Genomic DNA, 21,433 nt, shown 5'->3' with positions numbered 1-21,433 from the left:
GCGAAAAGCTTTTTTCCATCTTCAATTTTTTTTTTTTTTATAAGTAGAACTGCATTTTTCGAAAAATTAATTTTTGGTGACTTTTTTAATTTTAAACGGCTCCCTATTCCGAGTTTTGTTATATTGTGATTTGACTTTATCAATTTGAATGTGTTATTTTGTCATATAACTATCATAAGATATTTAGATTTTCAGATTTATTAATGGTAAAGCAGATTTTCTGTCACGTTTTAAAGTAATATTCAGTGGAGACTAGGTACACCATATGCTTGTGTCAATACATTCTGAATATTGGCATCATCTAAGAATATTTAATTAAAGGTGTGTAACATTAAGAGTTCTCCTGTCCTGATATTCAAATGAATTTACATAAGAGTGGGCAATGAGTGGGATAATTACGTCTTTGTTAAATTGTTTACTCAAAGCTCAGCCTTACTTAAATATTTGATTATAGCTTGTCTTGATTATTGCAGTTGTTTGTTAGCACATATTAAGAAAATGTAACTATAGCTATAGATAGTTGGCAAAATATATTATCTCACACTACAAATATTAATCTTCAACCACCGTCATGTAATTATGATGCAATTAGTGAAACATATATGTAATTATAAATACATATTTGTCTTTTCTACAGCTCTAGATAACTTGATGATATCTGGGGACTAAATTTGAAGGTGCTTGTAATTTATGTACTCTGTGCAGTGGGAAAATTCAACAAATTGCTTTTAAAATGAATTCTACGAGACAAAAACTGAAAAGTGAACACTGTTTTGTGATGCCGAGCCTTAAGTAAATTTAAGTAAATTTGTTATAAAAAAAGTTAAAATTTCTGCTAGTAGTACAGTCTATTTTTATGTACGAAAGATGCTTAAATAGCAAATAGCACCATTTTGCTCCTTAGAATACAATTTTTTTTCTACCGGGGGAGAGCCCCCCGACACCCCCTTTGTTAAATCCACCACTTATAATAATACTCTCCTTTGCCCCCCCATTAAATATTTGCTTCCTACGCACCTGCTTCCTTATGTATATACAATTTACCATCAAATATTGCATATATATATATATATATATATATATATATATATATATATATATATATATATATATATATGTGTGTGTGTGTGTGTGTGTGTGTGTGTGTGTGTGTGTGTATATATATATATATATATATATATGTATATATATATATATATATATATATATATATATATGTGTGTGTGTGTGTATGTATGTATATATATGCATATATGCATATATATATATATATATATACACACACACACACACACATATATATGCTTTTTTAAGATACAGATTGATTATTGATAAACAATTTGTGTTCTGATATTTCAAAATGGTTGACAAAATACAAGCACTTTGTAGCAAAACAGTTATTTATTTAACAATATGTACGTGTTTGCACGTGATTTGCTTCGATTTTTCTTATCTTTTCCTGATGGTTTATTCGATGGTTTCTGATAGTTTTAGGATCGAGTCACGACCCACCTGTAACCCTTCCGCGACCCATTTGGGAACCCTGCTGCTGTAAACATTACAGAGGGCATAAATGTAAATGAGCAAAAAGACTTGTAATTTCAACCTACTTGTCTATAAGAGTAAACTCATGCAGGGCCCGGGGTTCTACCCTCTTTACCTCTAACCCATGACGGACCTGCCTGCCCTCTGGCAGCCTAGCTAAGAATTTGGTTTGAAAAGAGGCCCCTTCTACCTATGTGGAGATTCACAAAGATTCAATCTACAAATCTTTCGCCTATAATCTGCCAGAATCACTGCACTGATATTAGAAGTCAAATATTTACGAGCAAGTACTTCGAAAAAACCAAAATTTCAGTGAAAAATATTTTAAGTTCCTATAGAATTTTATCTAAAAGGAAAATTTTAAGCTCTGGATTAAAAAAAAAAGTAAAGTCGTCCACCTTCTCTCAGAGTGTGTTCTGTATTGTATGTGCAATTGTGACACCTCTGATGCAAGGTGTGAACTTAATTTGCAATTTACTTTCTTATTTATATCCTAGTTGGAAAGGTGGGGGGGGGGGGGGGCACCTTGCCCCTCGCTATGCCATTGGTGCCACAAGCAATTGTGTGTTTGCCAAAAAACTTGTGAAATAACTACTGAAGAAAAAACTACTCCTGCCGGTATTTTTGATATAATTTAATGCATGTGTCTAACTGTACCTATTTTAAGTATTCAAATAATGGTAGTAAAGAAGCCTTATAGTGAATGTGTGTAGGTGGCATTCTAATGCATATAAACTGCCACATGAACTCTACAGCAAAATATTATGGATAAGTTATCCTTTTAATTTAATGCATATTTTCTACTGGCGAACATCAGTCCAAATAGCATAAATAATACCACATAAACTAATAACATAATAAAAGAAGGTTCTCTTTAGTAGTAACAACAAGCATAGATCTATATAAAAAATCCTTGTCAGAAAATTAAAGAGGAAAATATTTTTTTTTTTTTGTTTAAAAACACATTACACTAGTTTAAAATTAATATTTTTAAGTTTATTTTGATTGATGTGTGGCAAATACGCAATGAGCCAAAAGTAAATTTAAAGCAGAGCATCACTCGCTACTTCATTCACCCAGCAAATTTCCATATAATATTAGAAACCTAACAAAACTGTGAACTTGGAATATCTGCATCCCCCAAGCTTCAAAAAATAAGTCCAAGTTGTGGTTGTTATACTTCAATAAACATGAAACTATCTAAAATTATTCTATTCATTCTTAGTCCTCAGAACTGTCCACAAAAACCATACACACACAACCGTTAAATTGTAAGATTCTTGCATTTCCCATAAAAAAAAAAATAGAATTCCAAAAATTATTGTCTTGAACACTACAGTTGTTCCTTTATTTAGCAATGAAACAGCATTTTAAAATTCCACCTGGATTCTGAGAAACTACAGTTTAGGGGTTCATTTAGGTTGCCTGCTCAGTGATACGCCATGTTGTGCTTTGAGAAAGTAGCCGAGACTGTTTATGAGAGATTGCCTTGATTGTTGTCGCAATCCTACAGTTTTCTTGATACCAGCTGCGACTTGATCCTGTCATTATTCAGAGATTATAACGTAGCCGAGGCTGTTGCCAAAAACACAGGAATTTTTAATGTCATTACATTACAGCCGTGGCCAAGACTGTTTCCCACTCTAATTGGTTAAATATTGAACAATATTCACTTGAAATGTAAAATCACTTAGGGTGAAAAAAGTCTTGGCTGCAGCTGTAAAGTACTGACATTAAAGCTCCCTGCCTTTTTTTACTGTCTCAGCCACACTATGTTCCTAAGGATCTCTGGAGAACCACAGGATAAAGTTGCAGCTAGCATCAAGTAAACAGTAGGGTGGTGACAACAGGATCAGGGTAAGCTCTCGCAAAAACTGTCTCAGGTACACTATTAAGGAACAAAACATGGTGGGGGCAGTATCACTATAAACAGTAGTAAAAATAAAGGAAGGTCTGTAAAGGTTGAAACACATTACTTTATGAATTCTAGAATATTTTTTTTTACAAAAAAAAGTCACGACTCTACCAATTTACCCACAAATCTTGTAATTATGATGTGGATTGTGAGCAGGGGCGTAGCCAGGGGGGGGAGGGGGGTGTTAGGGGTTCAAACCCCCCCTTAGCACCAAATCTTTAATTAATTTCTTATTCATCACTCAAACAAATTTCATATTAAAATTAATAAAATTTTTACCATTACAATATTTAAATTTAAGTACCGAAAACTGCTAAAATAGCACTATTTTACACCTTAAAATCCAAATTTTCCCGGGGGAGGACCCCCGGACCCCCCCGCTTTAATACAGGGGGGGGGGGGGGGTCCCATGCTTCTTAACACCCCCCATACACAAATCCTGGCTACGCCACTGTCACTTTAAACAGTAGTAAATAAAGGAAGGTCTGTAAGGGTTGAAACACATTACCTACTTTATGAATACTAGAATTTTTTTTTTTTTACAAAAAAAAGTCATGACTCTTACAATTTACCCAAAAATCTTGCAATTATGACGTGGATTGCGAGCAAACTACCGGTGAGAGTCGAGACGAGGGACAGGCTGGGATAGGAGAGCACCAAGATGCGCGGCCGCAGGCACATCTCGGCGAAGGCGAACAAGGCCAGCGTGGGGTGGCCCGCCAGGCAGCGCACCCCGTCCCCCTTCCCGCCGCCGCTGGCGTGGTGGACGGCCGTCGAGCGGCGTCCTGCATCGTACAGGACCACGTGGCAGCTCGTGCGCATGGCCACCGCATCCTTGCCGACGGCGTGCAACTCCGGCACCTCCGCGAACTTCACCCACCTGCAACACAACCGGGAACGGTGATAGAGCACGGCGGTCTATTGTGCGATGCAAAAAAACCTGAACCTTCCACCTTCTGTAATAGAATCAAGTACGTACTATCCTTGGTGGTTGTGATCAGGAACATACGTAGACAAGGGCAGATCCAGGATTATTTCTGGTGGGAGAGTGAACAAGGGTTTTTCTTGGGAGGGGGTTGGGAACATAAGGGTCGTAACGAACATGAGCTTCACGTATTTGGGAAATCCCATCGCCTTGAGTTTTTGAGGATCTAACTGTGATTTAAATTTTTTTTGAACAAGCAACTAAACATAGGGTAAAAATAAATTTTTATTTGGTCATCATGTGACCGACAAGGAAATGTTCGCCACAAAACAGTGAAAATGCTAGTTAAATAGCACACATTACACATACCTACACGTTATATTAGGACATACAGAATTTTAAAATTTTTAGTAAATTTTAACTGGTGCTAACGCAGTGCAGTTGACTCTGCCTTTTATGTGCATGCTCAATTCCAGTGGCGTAGCTAAAGTGACTGGCGCCCCTGGCCAGACTTGGAAATGGCGGCCCCTTCACGGATTAAAAGAGAGGGGGGAGGGTCAGTAACCGCGAAACCGTCGTGGTAACGGCCCCTTCCCCTGCTCAGGCGCCCCTGGCGGGGGCCATCCCTGCCACCCGCTTGCTACGCCACTGCTCAATTCTTGCACCATTGATCTTCACTTGCTATAACTCTAGTCGAAAAAAGAGCATCAAAATAATAAAAACTTAATTACACTGACTTACGATGTTTCGGTATCTTTCCGTTTGATCTTCTCCAACATTTTTAATCACTAAAATTCAAAATATAATGTTCATAGTAATGAACCATGCTCATTCTTTCAGAGTCCCTGTAATTTATCAAACATTCACATCTGTTAACTATAATGCCGAGTGATAACGTATTTACATTTTCTGACTTTTTTGTCCCTCTAATTTCATTCAAAAATCACTAACCGCGCATCTGCAAAAGAAAAAAAGTAACAGGAAAATACCTAACAATCTGTCTCTATGACAACAAGAAATACGCTTAAAGTAAGCTTAAATTTTGTAAAACTGCTAAAACAAAACATAATTTTAATCTGCTCGTACATTGAAAAATAAAATGTATTGTAATTTCGATAATTAACCAAAATTTCAAATTAAAGATGAAATGTTTTTAATCATGGCTACCAATGTACCAGTGTACTGCAATGACTAAATTACAACCTTCCTTCCTTATAGTTAGTACATTAAATCTTTTTTTTTTTTAATTTGTTGAATGGTTATTGGCTTTCGCTTACAACGAGCACTAGAAGCGTTTTCTTGGTCGAAGTAATTTTTATTATTGTGTCATCAATGAACTATCCGTACGTATATTGACACTTATGGCTTACCCGGGATTCGAACCCACAACCCCACGCACCGTAAGCCGGTGTGCATCCCACTAGGCTACGGAGGTAGCCGTTCATTTAGCACAGAAGTAGTTAATTATATAAAGTATTTTCCAATTACTGAATTTATTCCTGAACATTTATGATTTAACTTCCTGTCCTATGAAACTTAAAAATTTTAATAGAATACAAAAAAAAACATAACTCTTGTACGTGTTTTCACTCGTTAAATTTTCGCACAGTGAAAAAAATTAACACTTTTAAATCACATTTTTGACAGTTTTATGTTTTATAAACGTGAATTATCAACATAAACATGATTATAAAGTACTGCATTTTGTTTTGGAAAAATTGACTATAGTATATTTATTTATTTATTTTCTTAGCTCCCAATAGACTCAGTTGATGAGCAGTGGCTCTCTGAATATAGGGCTATAAAAAGTGTTTCATATAACTTTATTCTTGTGAGTTCCAAATAATAAATCATTTGAGTTTATTTCCAATACAAAAAATGTAAATATACAACCATGTATGTTAGTTAAATATTAATTATTAGGATTAATATTCAAAATTGAAATAAAATTAATTTTCTTTTTGCTTACTATACTGTAGTGTAGTTTCTTGGCATTCATAATAAACTTACTTCTCTATAGAAAAAAAATTAAACATTTTGTTTTTCAAAAATTCTAATTTTCTAAATATTATAGTAACAATTATAAAAATGTATTTATTTATTTTTAATTTTAATGTAGTGAACTGAGCAGCTAAACTATTTCTTCCATCCTTCTCTCTTTGTATTGGTGGATATGGCTCACATTAAACATTATGCTTCTATATTTTTAATTCTGTGCTGAACTCTGCAACGCTATCGGATGCACACCGGTTTACGGAGCTAGGGATTTAGGTTCGAGTCTTGGGTAAGGTATGTGTGTAAAAATTTATACTGCGTGAAAATTTGTTGAGATGAATATGATAGAAGAAGCAAATTATGTGTTGTTGTTGGCAGAAGCGTAGACCATTACCTAAAATAAAAATTAAATAATTTTTCTAAATTGTGGCTACACGAAACATCAAGGGCCACCGGGTCATAGCATCAATTGCAAGTAAAAAATTGTAAATGGTGGTATGGGTGGTTGATGTCAGAATCCATAAACTCGAAATTTTATCCTGATTCACAGACGGTAAGCAATCTTTGCCGTCTGGGTCATGTACAAGGATGATCAATGCTTGCTGTTGACGTATGAAAGCATCTTAGTTTGTAATGCCAGTTTTCCTGAACGTTTATGAATAGCGTCCTGGTGCCTACCTATAGACATTTCGCCCTGAGTGTCATTCAATGGCGGAGTTAGGGGCCTGACATGTGTTATAATAAAACGTGTTGTCTTTTATGTAATTTTGACCCTTTGGTGTAAATGAATACTGGCCAATAATTTTGATAGCACACAGAAACTTTGTATAAACCAATAGAAAACAAAATCACGACGGGACATTTAAATGTTTATAAAATGTTTGACTTCAAATAGAAAACACATTTTTTATAAATGGGTGGAGTCTTGGCTTCTAGGAAGGTCGTTGAATGATTACAAGTGGAATGTTTGTTAGGTCTGCAACATTAAAATATGTAAAAAAATTGTAATTTAGATATTAATGTAGCATACTTGTTAACGTAACCAACGTTTTTTACTCATATTTACTTCTGTGAAGCAGTGACTTAACAGGGTACATTTTTACAGGATATATACAGTATAGACTAACACAAAAATGATATAATTACTATGTACTTAAATAATTTAGAAAACCACCCCTACATTCTTATGGGACAATCGTGGGAACATGGGCGTTTTGGGCAGAGAGCATTCACATGCTTGATTTGCACAAAGTATGTTTCTTTATTAAAGTAACTTTTGAGTATCATATTCTATACTACAGCTCTACCTATTCAAGTATAGAACATGATTCCGAAGTTATATTTCCCGCAGTATCATTTTGTGTACAATAACCCAGCCTAGTGTATATTTTTCAACACCACTTTTATAATTTAAATATTCATTTTCCAATTGATTTTAACAACCTAGATATCGTAACGTAGGTATACTATCCTACTTATTCTAGTACATAACATGATACCATTCATATAATATTTATGGTATTTTCTATACTACAATCCCACCTGGTTTAGTATGTTGTATCTAATTTGTATATTTTAATTTCTTATAGTTTTTTTTTAAACTTACTATGACCTTAACTTCTCAGGTATTGTAAAATATATTTCAGCAATACAAATTATAAAATAGAACAAGATACTGAAAGTATATTTCGTATTTAATTTACAATTTAATTTCCTCAGCAACTATATCGGGTACAAAATAAGCAGGTGAATCCTCCCCATCCAAAATGTCCATTCCCACACTTGTACCATAAGAATGTACAGGTTGTAATTACTTCAGCACAACCTTGTTGACGACTTCATCTTCTCGTAAACTTCATACCTATTGCTCTGATATTCCCAGCATCTATCTTACGCATTGTGTTTACTAAATTTGGATATTGCCTCAAAGTGTTGGGATGGGTGGAAAAAAAAAAACATAAATGTTACAAATGCTGAACTTCACTCATTTTTATAAGTACGAGTTGATGTTCATTAAAGTTTAAAGGAAAATAATTGTCAAAAGAGAAGTCCACAAAACAGCAGCCGGCCTCTCATAGTTTCCTGTATGTGTGTGTTTGTATCACACATCAAATTTCTGTAGTCTGGGGCACACTGGTACTTGGTCATGTTTATTAACTACCAAGTGACAGGAACTCAGTACAAATTTTTATTTTGTGAAGGAGGGGGATGGGGTTTATGTGTTTTTTTTTATGGTATTAATGCAGTGTTGAGTGTTTTTCTTCCAGGAAATGGATGAGACACTTATGCTGGAAGCTGATGAAATGACTCAGTCTGGTGGAAAGAAAGTAAACTATTTGGTATGTGTGAAAGTTGAATTAAGCATTCTAAAAATGGTTTCCAAAACAAAGTAAATTTTATATATGCCTACTTTTTAGGAGGTGGAGACTAGTGTGATGTGACACCTTGACGTAGCATGGCAAAACTTATTTAATCTTTTCTGATAAAAAAATTAAGTAGTTGGCTCTTTTGTTTATGATTTTCAAAAAAAAATTAACTAATAACTTTAAAAAAATACAATTCAAATCTGATTTTGAGTTCGGTAAATAATGTCTATGATTGAATAATATTAACCATGGAATTTCGATAAACGTCTTGCCAATAATTATATAGAATACCAGAAAAGATGATTCTTTGACTGATTATTGGAATCTTAGTCAGTGTGGTATTGTAAAGTGCAAACTGGAATTCAGTTATATGGATCTAACATCTCTAACTAGGACAAGACTATTGATTCTTAAGTCTTTGTTAAAAATTTAAAACTTAATTGACCTCCCTTGACAATAATTAAATACATTTTCATATGTAACGTCTCAGAAAATACTAGAATATTTGTAGCTAATTCAGTATTTAAGCTGGAAATATTGCCATTATCAAACATGATTTTATCCTAATTATTTGAAGTTAACTTCTATATCTGCTTCTATATCTCTGGCTAATGTAATAAGTAGTCTGTATGAAATATTTTATGTGGTCAGGGGTGGTTCCAGACTCCATCTAAAAATGGTAATTGGGATGACACTGTAATGTTACATAGTGAATTGATACTAATTTCACTAATTTAATTTTGTAAAAGTAATGTCTCTTTCTTCCATTCATATAAAGGACTGTGCTTTTAAACTTCATAAACTGAGATTTTTGATTTTTTTTTTTTTTGGTTTAAGCATTATGTTTAAAAATTGTAGTGAAAACATTAACATTTTAGAACAACACATTAATATGTACTCAAAGTTTGCATACTAAAACTATAAATTAAAAAAGTCAAACAATCCAGAAGGAGGGGGGGGGGGGGAGGAGATACATTCCCCGTTTAACATCCTCCTCCCTTGGATTCGCTCCTGCGAGTGGTAAATCTTAAAATATAGTTGTAAATATCAGGAGTTTTTTTTTTTAAAAAGTTGATACTGTTTAAATAGTTGAAAGTGCCAACTTGAAAAACACTTCCTTAAAGAATGAGTGTCGTGTTTTTTATGTAGAAGATGGGGTGATGGTGAATAAGAAAGAATGCTGGCACTAATGTATTTATGTCTACAGTTCTGGGGCATAAACCAAGTGTTTTTTTTTTTAATATTAATAATTTAAATTGTTTGTTCTGTTATTCTGTGGTTTTAGTGGGGCGAGAGCAGTGATCAGCAGTTGGCTAGTTCATCAACGTGCAGTCTGACTGATGATGATGTTAAATATGTGAAACCTGAAGAGGTGACCGAGAGTTTTACGGAAGTGAAGGTTGAAGTGATCATCGATGAAGAAGGCCTAAGAGAAGGGGAAGAGATTAAAATTGATGGTATGTTTCCTTGTTTCTTGGTCGACATCATCTTTGCCTTTTTTCCTCGCAGTTTTATAAATTAATTATTAATGCAGTTGGCACTTGATCCACTAACTGATCTCATAGTGTTATTTTGAGTTGTGATTTGTGTGCTATACCCACATAAATGAGACAATTCCGAATTCTATTTGTTTGCATTAAAACAAAATACTAGTTGAGCACTTAGTCTAGAAGACTCATTTCATCATCAGAGACTGTGCTATATAATGAGATTGTTTTTATTATTATGTTAAAAAACTTTTTCTTGGAATCTAAATCAACTTTTTTTATTTTAACTTGAATGAATTTTTACATTTGAACTTTTAGCTATCCTTCCAAAAGGAATACACATACTAGTATCTTGTGCCGATTGGAAAGTTAAAGATTTACTTGGTTCGAATCTACTTAAATCTAGATATTTTTAATTTTTTTATTTTGTAATTTTAACACAGTTAAAGCTGCTGATGTGGTGTTTCATGTTGTCTTGACTTGCACTAGAATCTCCAAAGAGCGTGGTACCACTCTACAACCATGAAAAGGATGAAGAAGAACTGGACGCTGCATCGTGCGGAAGTGCTGACGGGACGGACTGTGGTGTATTCCAGCAAATGGATTATGCTGGGTTCGACAGGGAGCTGCAAAGGCGGGAGCAGCTTCAACTGGGCTCGGTCAAAGACGAAGAACAGACCTCTTGCCAGAGTAGGTCGGCGCAGTTTGCAGACGTCAGTAGCGCCAGCAGTCGAGCCGGCGACAGCAAGGATGATGGGATCGTATGTTTAGTGTGCTCGGCCAGGTTTTCTAGGAACGACAATTTAAAAGAACACGTCCAAACCCACTGTACCCCGAAATCTTTCTTGTGTTGTTTTTGTTCAACTGAGTTCAAACACAAGGGTAATCTGAACTCGCACATCCGTATTCACTCGGGCGAAAGGCGTTTTGCGTGTGCCATTTGCGAAGCGAGATTCAGAGAGAAAAACACTTTAGACAAACACATCCTCAGCCACACCGGTGAGAGACCTTTTGTGTGTGAAGTCTGCCCTGCCAAGTTCGCTATAAAAGGCAACCTGATGAGACATATTCTCACTCACACAGGCGAAAAGCCTTTTTCTTGTTCCATGTGCCCGGCAAAATTCACACAGAAGAGCACTCTTGACACGCACCTGATCATTCACACCGGAGTCAAACCTTTCTCATGTTCAGTGTGTCCGGCGACGTTTGTGAGGAGAGCTTATCTCAAACTACACATGCTAAAGCACGCGGGCAGGAAACCTTTATTGTGTACTATGTGTTCTGCTAAGTTCAGTCGTGATTTCGATCTCGAAAAGCACATGCTGAAACACACTTCGGGAAAACAGTGTGTTTGTCCCGTTTGCCCCGGCCAGTGCTCTTGCAAAGATAACCAGTCGTACGTCAGTAGCACCTCCGTCGAGAAACCGTTCCTGTGCGCAATGTGCCCGGCCATGTTCAAAAAGAAAATCCAGTTGAACTACCACCTGCTGAGTCACTCGGGCGAGAGGCCCTTTGCGTGTCCCGTGTGCCCCGCCAAGTTTGCACGGAAAGCGTACCTGAGCTCGCACCTCAGCAACCACGCCGGCCAGAAGCGCTTCTCCTGCACCGTGTGCTCCGGCAAGTTCAACCTGAAGGGGAACCTGAAGAGGCACATGCTCATCCACACGGGGGAGAAACCTTTCTCATGTTCCATCTGCCCGGCCAGGTTCAACCAGAAGAGTTGCCTCAACATGCACCTCATCAGCCACTCGGGCGAGAAGCGTTTCCGGTGCCCGCGGTGCCCGGCCCAGTACGCGCAAAAGAGGAACTTGAACAAGCACGTACTCACGCACACGGGGGAGAAACCGTTCCCGTGCCCTCTGTGCCCGGAGACGTTTACTCTGAAGCAGAAGCTGAATAAGCACGTCCTCGTTCACACTGATGAGAAAACATGAGAGAGGTTCGGCAGATCGGTTGCGAGTCCTTGTCGTCGATTCCTAAAGTGGGTAGGAATGTAAGGCTGTGTGCGTTCACGTGAACACATCTGTTTGATCTGAGTACGCGCAAGTATTGTACACTTTATATGCTTGGGGAGAGATCACTTTGTAAAAGAGTGGTGAATATATCTGTGATAACTGAAATAGAATTTTAATTAGGGTTTCTTATTCTTCTCTACACCAAATAAAGTGTCTTCGTAGTGCTGTAGGGTATACAGTATGTAACAGTTAATTAATTCATCAGCATGATACTGAGAATATACTAAAATTAATTTTTTTTTATTACAGTCAGAATACACTATAAATGGCTGTGTTTAATGTCTTGTGTATATGTTAAGGCATTAGTCAATTATATTTTTTTAATCTTTTGAGACACTTGTTTTTATTATTTTAATTTTGTTCTGTTAATATGAAAAACAGTGCCATGGAAAAGTCAAGAGCAGTGCAGATATGGGAGGTAGGCTGGCATCTTCTTGTGAAACTAATGTAAATCATGTTTGTTTGGCTTTCAGCTTAGTTTTTTTTACTGGAGTTTGTCTGATGGGTACTTATTTTGTATGTCTGATAGCTGGATTTCTTAAAAAAAAAAAATATTATTTACATATTAAGCCAACTCTAGAGGTTGTGTGTATAATTTTTAACATTGAGGGAGTATTGATGTGTTTCGATGTCAGTCAAGTGGCAGCAGGAAATCTGTAAATTGAGCTGGGAACGGCCAAGTACTATGGTACTAGAGCAGTACGGCAGTCGGGCGTAAGGCTGGGATTGGAATATAGTTACAATGTTGGGCGTGGAATGGAATGGTTTTGCTAAGGCATTTGGCCAGAAGTTACAGCCAGGATTGTGGTGAAACATCAGGGTAGACGGGTTAAACTGTAGTCAAAATATCTGTTAAGATGTCAGAGTTTAAATGGTTGAGTGTTGGTTAATATGTATTGGTGACAAGTGGCAAGAGATATTGGTAAAAGTTCAGGGTAGGATTTCAGGAAGATATCCTAGACAATTTACAATTGAAAACCGTAGTTTGGATGGAATCTGCCATTTGTTTTTATTGCTACCAACGTTATATTTTGTTCTATTCAGATGTATTGTTCATGCAATGCAATGGCATGTGTAATCTACTAGCAGTAATACAAAAATCATTATAATTTAAAATCTGAGGATGTACAACTATTGCCTATTAACTTATTAAATTATATTGTAGATATTCATTTTTTTTGTGATCGCAATTCATTTAAATACTGAATTGTGTAGTAATTAAGCTACAAGCATTTACTACATATCTTTTTATATATATATTTTTTTTTAGCCATTACACTAATATATGTAAAGGTATGTTATTTTTTTTTTAGTATTTTTTAATGTCTTTTTAATCATACAAATAGATTTCTTACAATTTCAAATGATTTAAGAAAATATATTTACCTATATGCTATATCAGTACAGAAGTATGGTTTGTTGATGAGACATTATCATGTTATCATTCTTATAATATTTAGCCACAGTCATTTAATGAATATTTTGGCTGTTTTTGTAAAGCCACTGGTTGGAGTCCTTGCCTCATTTATAGTTAACAGTGCATTAATGTTGGGCAGTTTTTAAATTTTTGATGTAGGCAAAAGGGTGAAAAATTCATGTCATGTTGAAACTGTACCAAATTTGTGCTACAGTTTTTAACCAAACATATTTCTGACAATTATTTGTATTGTTAGAAGCAAGCTTTAATGTATAATATTTTCTTTGTTTTATATTTGGTAATTTTAATCAATGTTTAATTGTTATTTTATTGCTACCATTGTAAGAAGAGAATGATATAAAAAGTTTTAAAAAAAGGCAGTTTTATTTATTGAATAATGTAGTATTGATTTTTCATACATATATACCTATATATCATGTAAGTTTTTTGATGTGTAAACATCTTCATTCTTGGTATACAGCATTTAGTAAGAGTAATTTCGTGAATGGAATGGAAGTCGCATGGAATAAAAATGTGTTGCCACCATGCTGCCATCTGTGGCAAATGGAGCAAACTAAAGTTCACAGAGCCGATGGGAAACTTTATAGTATTAACTGTTTAATGAATTTTAACAAGATTGGCAGTATTTTAATACTACACCTCGAAAATCAGGTCCAAAGCCGGTGTTTAGTAATTTTTAAGACTTTCTTGCTGCAATTGGAGCCGTTTCATCATGTAGTCTAAGCTTTCGTTCTGCAAATAGAATGATTCAGTAGTCGGCGTAACTGCTCCAGCAGCAAATTCTAGCAGCAGGTGTGGAAAATACGCATATGTCTCACGTCAAGAAATGTAGTGGAAACACACAATTTTTGTCTGTTTATCACGCTCTGCATTAATTCTACGTTAAATTTTGTTACCAATTTTCATATTATAAGTTTATTTGCAACATGATAACACATGAATTTTCTCCATACCGAGGTTAGATGTTCACACATGACTGGTGAGTACGTACTGAAAGACTTGTTCATATATTTTTTAATCAATTTAAGTAGATTTAGCAAATTATCTAAGTTCAGCTGTTTATTTGTTAATAAATAATAGGTTGACATTGTACATCATGGAGAAAGTACAATTTAGCATTATTGGTGGTGTTGCATAAGTTTCTTCTACAAACAATAACTGTGAAAAACTAAGCTGATGACTTCAACGGCTATTTACCAGTTGCAAGTAAAATTTGTTTATTCAATTATGGGTCTTAACATTAAATTTTCAAGAAAACTATAGTTAATACTATCTCTTCAACGAGTGTACTCGACTGCAAGGCAAGTCCTCCAAATCTTAAACACTAATTTACTAGCCACCGAAGGCTGTGGCTCGTGAAGAAAGTTTCTACTCGCCTTTTCTAAAGTGTTGTCGTAGTCTTCCCCGGCAGTCCAGCATGCTCAGACTTTTTGCATGTGGTAAATGTGGCGGATGTTGTCATGAAAAAAAAAATTAAAATGTTAAAAACACCAATTATTTCACAGGAGAAAATATTTGTAACAGCCACTGTTAATGACAAGGCATTCCATGAACGTGTGTGCGGTGATGAGAAGAGCCTGTAGATTTAAGTCTAGCCGATGACTTGGAGCGTAACATAAACGAAAAATATGCAATGCTCAGGAGTGGGGTGGTCGATGGTGGAGAGGGAGACTAATGAACAAAGGAGAGACAGTCAGACAATGTAAGTCTCTTGGGGGTGCGGAAGACTACCATAATGACAGTATTTCGCCTGGCCTCTTCGAAAAAGGCGGAAAAGTAACATAACGGAAATCTGCCATAATTTAAAAGGACGAGGCAGAATTCTACCATATTTCCTTATATACTCCATGGAATGAGTACAGCTGCTTTGCTTTGTAGTTTATAGAATACGTCGCTAGGTAGCAGTTTTAATCCCCTAGCTGTTTCATAGGTTAACTTAAAAGACTACAGATAGTGCTTCTGACAGTTACTTTCTGTAGTTCCAGTCATAAATCAACTCAATAGATCGCGCACTAATATAAACAAATGTTTCCAAAAATTGGTTATAGGAAGCAGCACTGTGTACTTACAACTACGATCTGTAAAAATAACAATATGGTAGTTTTCAATTATGGCACTTTTCCGACCTGTTTTGACGGGGGGCGATGGAAGACTGCCATACTGGAAGACTACCATAATGACATAATTCCGCCTGGGGGCGACGGAAAACTACCATAAGTTAAAACATGACCATACAGTCCTAATACTCGAACGACATGAGAAAAGTATGTATATTATCTTAGAAAGAATTTTTATAAATAAGCAGCATACAAAGTCTTGTTATTCTAATTAATGTTTTAACTCCACAAGTTGAAATGAAATGCAATCTAGTGACTGAAAATCACAATTCCTTGACAACCGACGGTTAAGAAAGTAAAATATTGCATTATTTATATCATATGCTTGAAATGCCACAACAGATTATCACCATCAGGTGTATAGTCATCTAGGTATATACTACTGAGGTGGCAATTCAATTGAGTTTATTTTATGTAATGTCTATCAAAAACTTAATAAAATAAACTTAAGCATTAATGATTTCACAAAAAAATATATATTTTTAAGTTACTACATCATTTATAATACCCTTATTATGTTTCTGATGGGCTATTGGGGTTCACTTTTCGTGGGCTGACTTCACTACTACCTTACTTTTTAATGGCTGTGGTGTTTTTGTCATGTTCGGGATGTTACAGGGTATCGTGATTCCAGAATTATGTTTTTAGGGCTGGAAAAAGATAGTCAACATAGTCAATAAAGTTCTAAAAGTTCAGTTTAAATTTGAAAAATTAAATAAATAAAATTTAGAGAATAATAAATATATATGACATAATTTGTACTAAATATTATAAGATTCTTAATTTTTATTATTGATTATTTAATATTTTAAAAGAAAATAAATTTTATAATAAATTCAAAAATTTAATTTTAGTTTATTCAATTTTTAAATATTTATAATTTTCTTAATTAAATATTCACTTTCCATTTTTATCAAAACGTTTTTATTAAATTTGTACATTTATTTTTATAAATATTTATTTTTTATTCAATTTAATAATAAATATTAAAAACTAGTATTTTAATTTGATGTTCGATTTTAATTTTTATCACAAATTTTTTATTAGATTTATTTCTATATTTTGTAAATATTAATTAACCAAAAATAAATATTTAACATTAATAATGTAATAATATTTAGTATTAATTATAATAAATAATAATATTTTAATTTATATCAATAAATAATACATACTGATAGTTAACCTCAATTATATTGGAGCACATGAAAAAGTATAAAGGCACAATTATTTTTACTATTATTTACGAATAGTAAATAATATTAAATAAAATATTCAATTTAAATCACTACTTAATATAATTTAATAAATGAAACTAAAACACGTGTTGTGAATGTAGAAACTAGAAACATGTCGATAAATATTATAAATATGAAAACAGTGATCAGAGGCGACGAGCGTGCCAACATGCGCGACTAATAGAGGTTCTATTTCTATTTTTGTTGGTAGCTTTTTTTCGAGACTTAATGAGCGGTTTAGCGGGCAGCTTCAACCTGTTAATTTTGTGTTACAGTGATGCGCGCGCATCTTAAAATTTCATTCTCATCATTTTATCATAACGCGCCTAAAGAAGTATAACTTAAAAAAAAAAAACAATTGCCATTAAGAATAGATAAAAAAAAACAATCACAGCATTTCCAGCCTGTGAACTGTGGATACGGAATATTTGTTATACGTCACTTGAGAACGATTTACGTTTGCTGTTTAAGTTTTACTGATTAAGTACTTGTGAAATTAGACCTATATTTTAACTGCCTCAATGACTGAGAAATCATTTAGAAATACTGTAATGAAGCGAGGTCAATGCAGACGGCAAAACACGACGCCACAGTAGCGCGACAATGTGAAAGTAATAAGCCATGACCTACAGTACGGAACCATCCTACCAATTTTCTAGAAAAAATAGGTGGGGCTGTATCGAGACTCACGGCCGTTGCTTTCACGTGAAACTTCTATGTCAGCGAATCACTTTTAGCGTAATTGTATAAAAAAAAAAAACACATTGTACCTACCTTACTAATCATTTCAATTAATATTTGACGAAAATTCTGTTTAACATTAGCCTGTGATATGATAAATGAGATACCGAAGGCATAATATCAAAATTAATGTTTTTTGGTGAATGTAAAATCTGTATTGCCCAGTGTTGTCAGTTCTCTATACACAATCACACGAATCACCGCACTATCACATCTGAGTCGTGAGCTACACTGAACAGAATTTTTTTTTCCGAACCTAAACTAAAACTAAGTGTATTTGGGAGGTCTAGGTAAGGAAGACTTAAGTGCGTCTCAGGCCGAAGCTTAAATAGTTAGGAAAATGTTAAAGCAATATGATACAGACCTTTTTGTCAGACGTTTTCTGGTACCCATATGTTTCGCTGTGATTTTTAAGACGTTTCACGCCAAATGATATGACAATTACCAGTAGGGATTTGAACCTATGTACTCTGGAAAACGAATATAGTGCCTTACGACTCGGTCCATAAACTTTGATAGTGTATCTTTTCTCATCTTCAGATTGCCTTGTAGTGATTCCTTATGCTTAGAGACCGGAAAAATTCGCGGATTCATTTCTCGATATGCTGAAATGCAAATAGTTGTACCTTTGTGCAACTTCTGCTATTAGTTCACTGTTAACCTGGAGGAGTGTGGGCCAATTATAGACCCTCAGTCAAAGCAGTATCGAATCACGAGTCTCCCAATTGAGACGCCTCACGAGTCAGTAGCCAATGAACAGGTGACGTTTGCTCTAGTATGCACAGGATCGTGGAGTCTATCCTGGAGGTAATTGAATACGCGAATTTTTCCAGTCCTTACTTATGCTACAGACGTGAGTGTACGATTATTGCATAACAGTACAAATACATAGTTCAGACTATAGTACTCCATGTAGGCTATCATCACATGTCTTGAAAAAATTATTGACATTTAATATTATAAGTACAACTATCAAATATTACTGTCTCCTAAATTTTAATTCACGACTTTTGAGTATATCCTAAACTAGTGCGTGTAACTACATGTGATTTTGTTTACACATATACCATGGGTGTAGACAGTATTTGTGGAAAGGAAGGGCAGAAGCCAGTCCCTCCTCCGGAAACTCTTTTACAATGATAATGCTTGGAAATACAGTTTTAGGTTAGTTGACGATACCTTAAGTACTTTTTGAAATTCCTGCCATTGTAATTTTTGTAAAATAAAATTCTTTGTCTAAATAAATCTGTCATCCCTACTTCCCCCCCCCCCCCTTTTTTTTTTTTTTTTTTTTTTACTGCGCTCTTGACACTTATTGTTACAGAAACAGGTTCCTCTTTCGAGTAAGCTTCTCTGAACTAATACCTGTGCCTTGCTAACAGAAGTGTAAACAAACAAAACACAAATCTGTTCAAAGAAAGTCAGTATCTACGTGAATATCAACAAATTCAGTGTTGTTCATTAAATAATATTTCCACTGACAAACAACATTTTAAATAATAGATAAATTAATTCAAGGTGTAGTTTCAGACATACGCCATTAATCATTAAACTGTATGTCATGACAACCTCAGTCTGTTTGTGCCTTAAGAAGGGAATATATCTCTTTCCCGAAACGTCGCAACTATTCTCTTAGAAATCATATACTGCGCTATCATCGTTGTGGTTTTCAAAATATCTGTTGGTTTTTTCGCTCAACTGTTGCTTACGGTGTTCGTCTGTGCTGTCATCAATGTTTATTCACATCGCTGGGTTCACCTGTGCGTCTCTGTATAGCCGTTGTTTATTCAATTTTTATCTGTTCAGTTTCATCGTTCAGTTATTCTGTTTGCCGTTGTGCGCCGTAAATTTTCTTTGTAAAGAAACATAAATATTCATCTAAACTTACATATTTGTTAAATTTTACATCTACATGAAAAAACTGTATCACTACAAAATAGTGTTACCATTTTGCTTTGTGTTTCCCCAGTGCCTCCAATATTTAAAGTTATTTGCAAACAGTTAATTGAATAGCTTTCCAGTATTAGCTGCGCATACTAAGCACGGTAAAACAAAACAATAAGTGATATAAAAAAGTTAACTTTTCTGTAGTTTTAAAACCAAATAAATAAAATGTTAAAAAAATAACTTTATGCTTGTAAGCACATATATATTTTAACTAAACACAGTCTTATAATATCTAACATTTATTTGAAAATAACTTTACCAGTTTTTTGCTAGTCTATAGTACTATATAATTATTGTACAGTGGGACTGTAAGTTTGTTTGCAGAAAATAAACTAAAAAATTTCCAGACTAGGTGTAAAAATTACATTTCACTGTTATGAAATTACATAATTCATGCTGAACGAAGAACATAAGAATACATAAATTTGTTCGTTACCGAGGTTATATGTTACTGCACGTGTTAATGACACACGAAACTATAGTAAACTCGTGGAATAACATCATGTCAGTTTTAAGAAAACTGCAAGTCTCCGCTCTACCACTCTGGTTCTGGGGTAGAGCGCCTGCCTTGTGACTTGTAGGACCCGGGTTCGCGCCCCGGCTCCTCCAAGGCGGATTGCCCAGATGAAATGGTGGCATTTTCTCTGGTAGGAATACAATCCCTTGTAACAAGTCAGGCTACCAAAGAAACGGTGGGTGGAACAGAAAAAATCCGTCCAGGTGGCTTCCAAATGGGGAGCCCGTTTCTTTTCTTGGGCTCCCCATGCGGTGGCCATTCCGGGGGTTTCTCCGAGGGAACGGAGTTTTGCAAAAATAGTTTTATTTTTAGTTTTTAGTAAATGTAACATTATCATTCTACAATGTTATAAATAAAGCTCAAACAAACATCTAAAAAAATTTGCTTTTGTTCATAAAATATTTGAATTAAGTGTGTATGTTATCCGATGCTGTGTGTTTAGCCATTTATCGGTATATATATATTTTTCGCAGTATTATTGACAGTTTAATTTTAGTCAGAACAATTTTAGGCCTTGTCAAGCAATGCGTGGTATATATGTTTTAATTATCTTACAATACACGTTTGCAGTCAAATTTGCAAATGCAATTTCATGGTATTAGGTGTTCCGCAAAGTAGTATTTTGTCTTTACTACTCTTTAATATGTAATAAATGATATTCCAACTGTAATCAGAATTGATCAAGAAAAGATGCTGATGAAAAAATAATAATAATTGGAAAATTTGTTTGTGAAAATATTCAGCAAGATATTTCATTTGTCCGCAATTACGATAGTATTTATTGTATAACCTTTAGTCAAAAAACTAATTTAATTAATCAGAATTTTCAAATAGTAAGTAATGACATTAAACGTTGTGTCCTTTTTTAAGACCTTCGAGTTATATTGATGCCAAGGTTTTGTTTCATCAACATGTAGATAATACTATTAGCAACACATGAGAATATTTAGGTCTTATTTAATTTAAACTTTCTCTGCATCAAATGATTTTAATTAGAAAAGAATTTAAAGTATGCAGAAAAAGTTCTAAAAATTAATGTTTAAAAATTTCAGGTATTTAAATTATTTTGAATATGCTACATTCCTATATAACCTATTTACATGTTCTATTTATTAGACGTTCGATCAGTGATGCACTTTTTATTATATACATTTTATTACAATTTTTGTTGGTTGTGACCCTTTTAA

The 21,433-nt window shown here is 34.6% G+C and overlaps 2 protein-coding genes across 2 annotated transcripts in view; one reads left to right on the top strand and one right to left on the bottom strand.

Moving 5' to 3' along the window:
* The window catches only part of LOC134540305 (uncharacterized), a 404,904-nt gene that overhangs the window by 30,330 nt on the left and 353,141 nt on the right, over nt 1–21,433 (bottom strand). The window contains exon 4 of the mRNA XM_063382964.1: nt 4,075–4,340. Within this exon, the coding sequence (XP_063239034.1) occupies nt 4,075–4,340 (266 nt within the window). The remainder of the gene's footprint in view (nt 1–4,074; nt 4,341–21,433) is intronic.
* LOC134539996 (gastrula zinc finger protein XlCGF57.1-like) lies at nt 6,854–16,118 on the top strand. Its single transcript, XM_063382410.1, has 4 exons — nt 6,854–6,933; nt 8,648–8,719; nt 10,032–10,203; nt 10,723–16,118. The coding sequence occupies exons 1-4, from the start codon at nt 6,889–6,891 to the stop codon at nt 12,165–12,167; spliced, it is 1,734 nt and encodes a 577-aa protein (XP_063238480.1). The 5' UTR covers nt 6,854–6,888; the 3' UTR covers nt 12,168–16,118.

Source organism: Bacillus rossius, chromosome 16 (genome assembly GCF_032445375.1).
Source record: "Bacillus rossius redtenbacheri isolate Brsri chromosome 16, Brsri_v3, whole genome shotgun sequence".
NCBI lineage: Eukaryota > Metazoa > Arthropoda > Insecta > Phasmatodea > Bacillidae > Bacillus > Bacillus rossius.
Note: the sequence above shows the minus strand (reverse complement) of the source record. Positions and strands in the feature narration are given on the sequence as shown.

Excerpts from the sequence above, each read along its gene's own strand:
- LOC134539996 (XM_063382410.1), top strand. The coding sequence starts at position 6,889 with ATGTCAGAATCCATAAACTCGAAATTTTATCCTGATTCACAGACG. Across the intron at positions 8,720-10,031 it reads GAAAGAAAGTAAACTATTTG|TGGGGCGAGAGCAGTGATCA; the intron begins GTATGTGTGAAA and ends CTGTGGTTTTAG. Across the intron at positions 10,204-10,722 it reads GGAAGAGATTAAAATTGATG|AATCTCCAAAGAGCGTGGTA; the intron begins GTATGTTTCCTT and ends GACTTGCACTAG.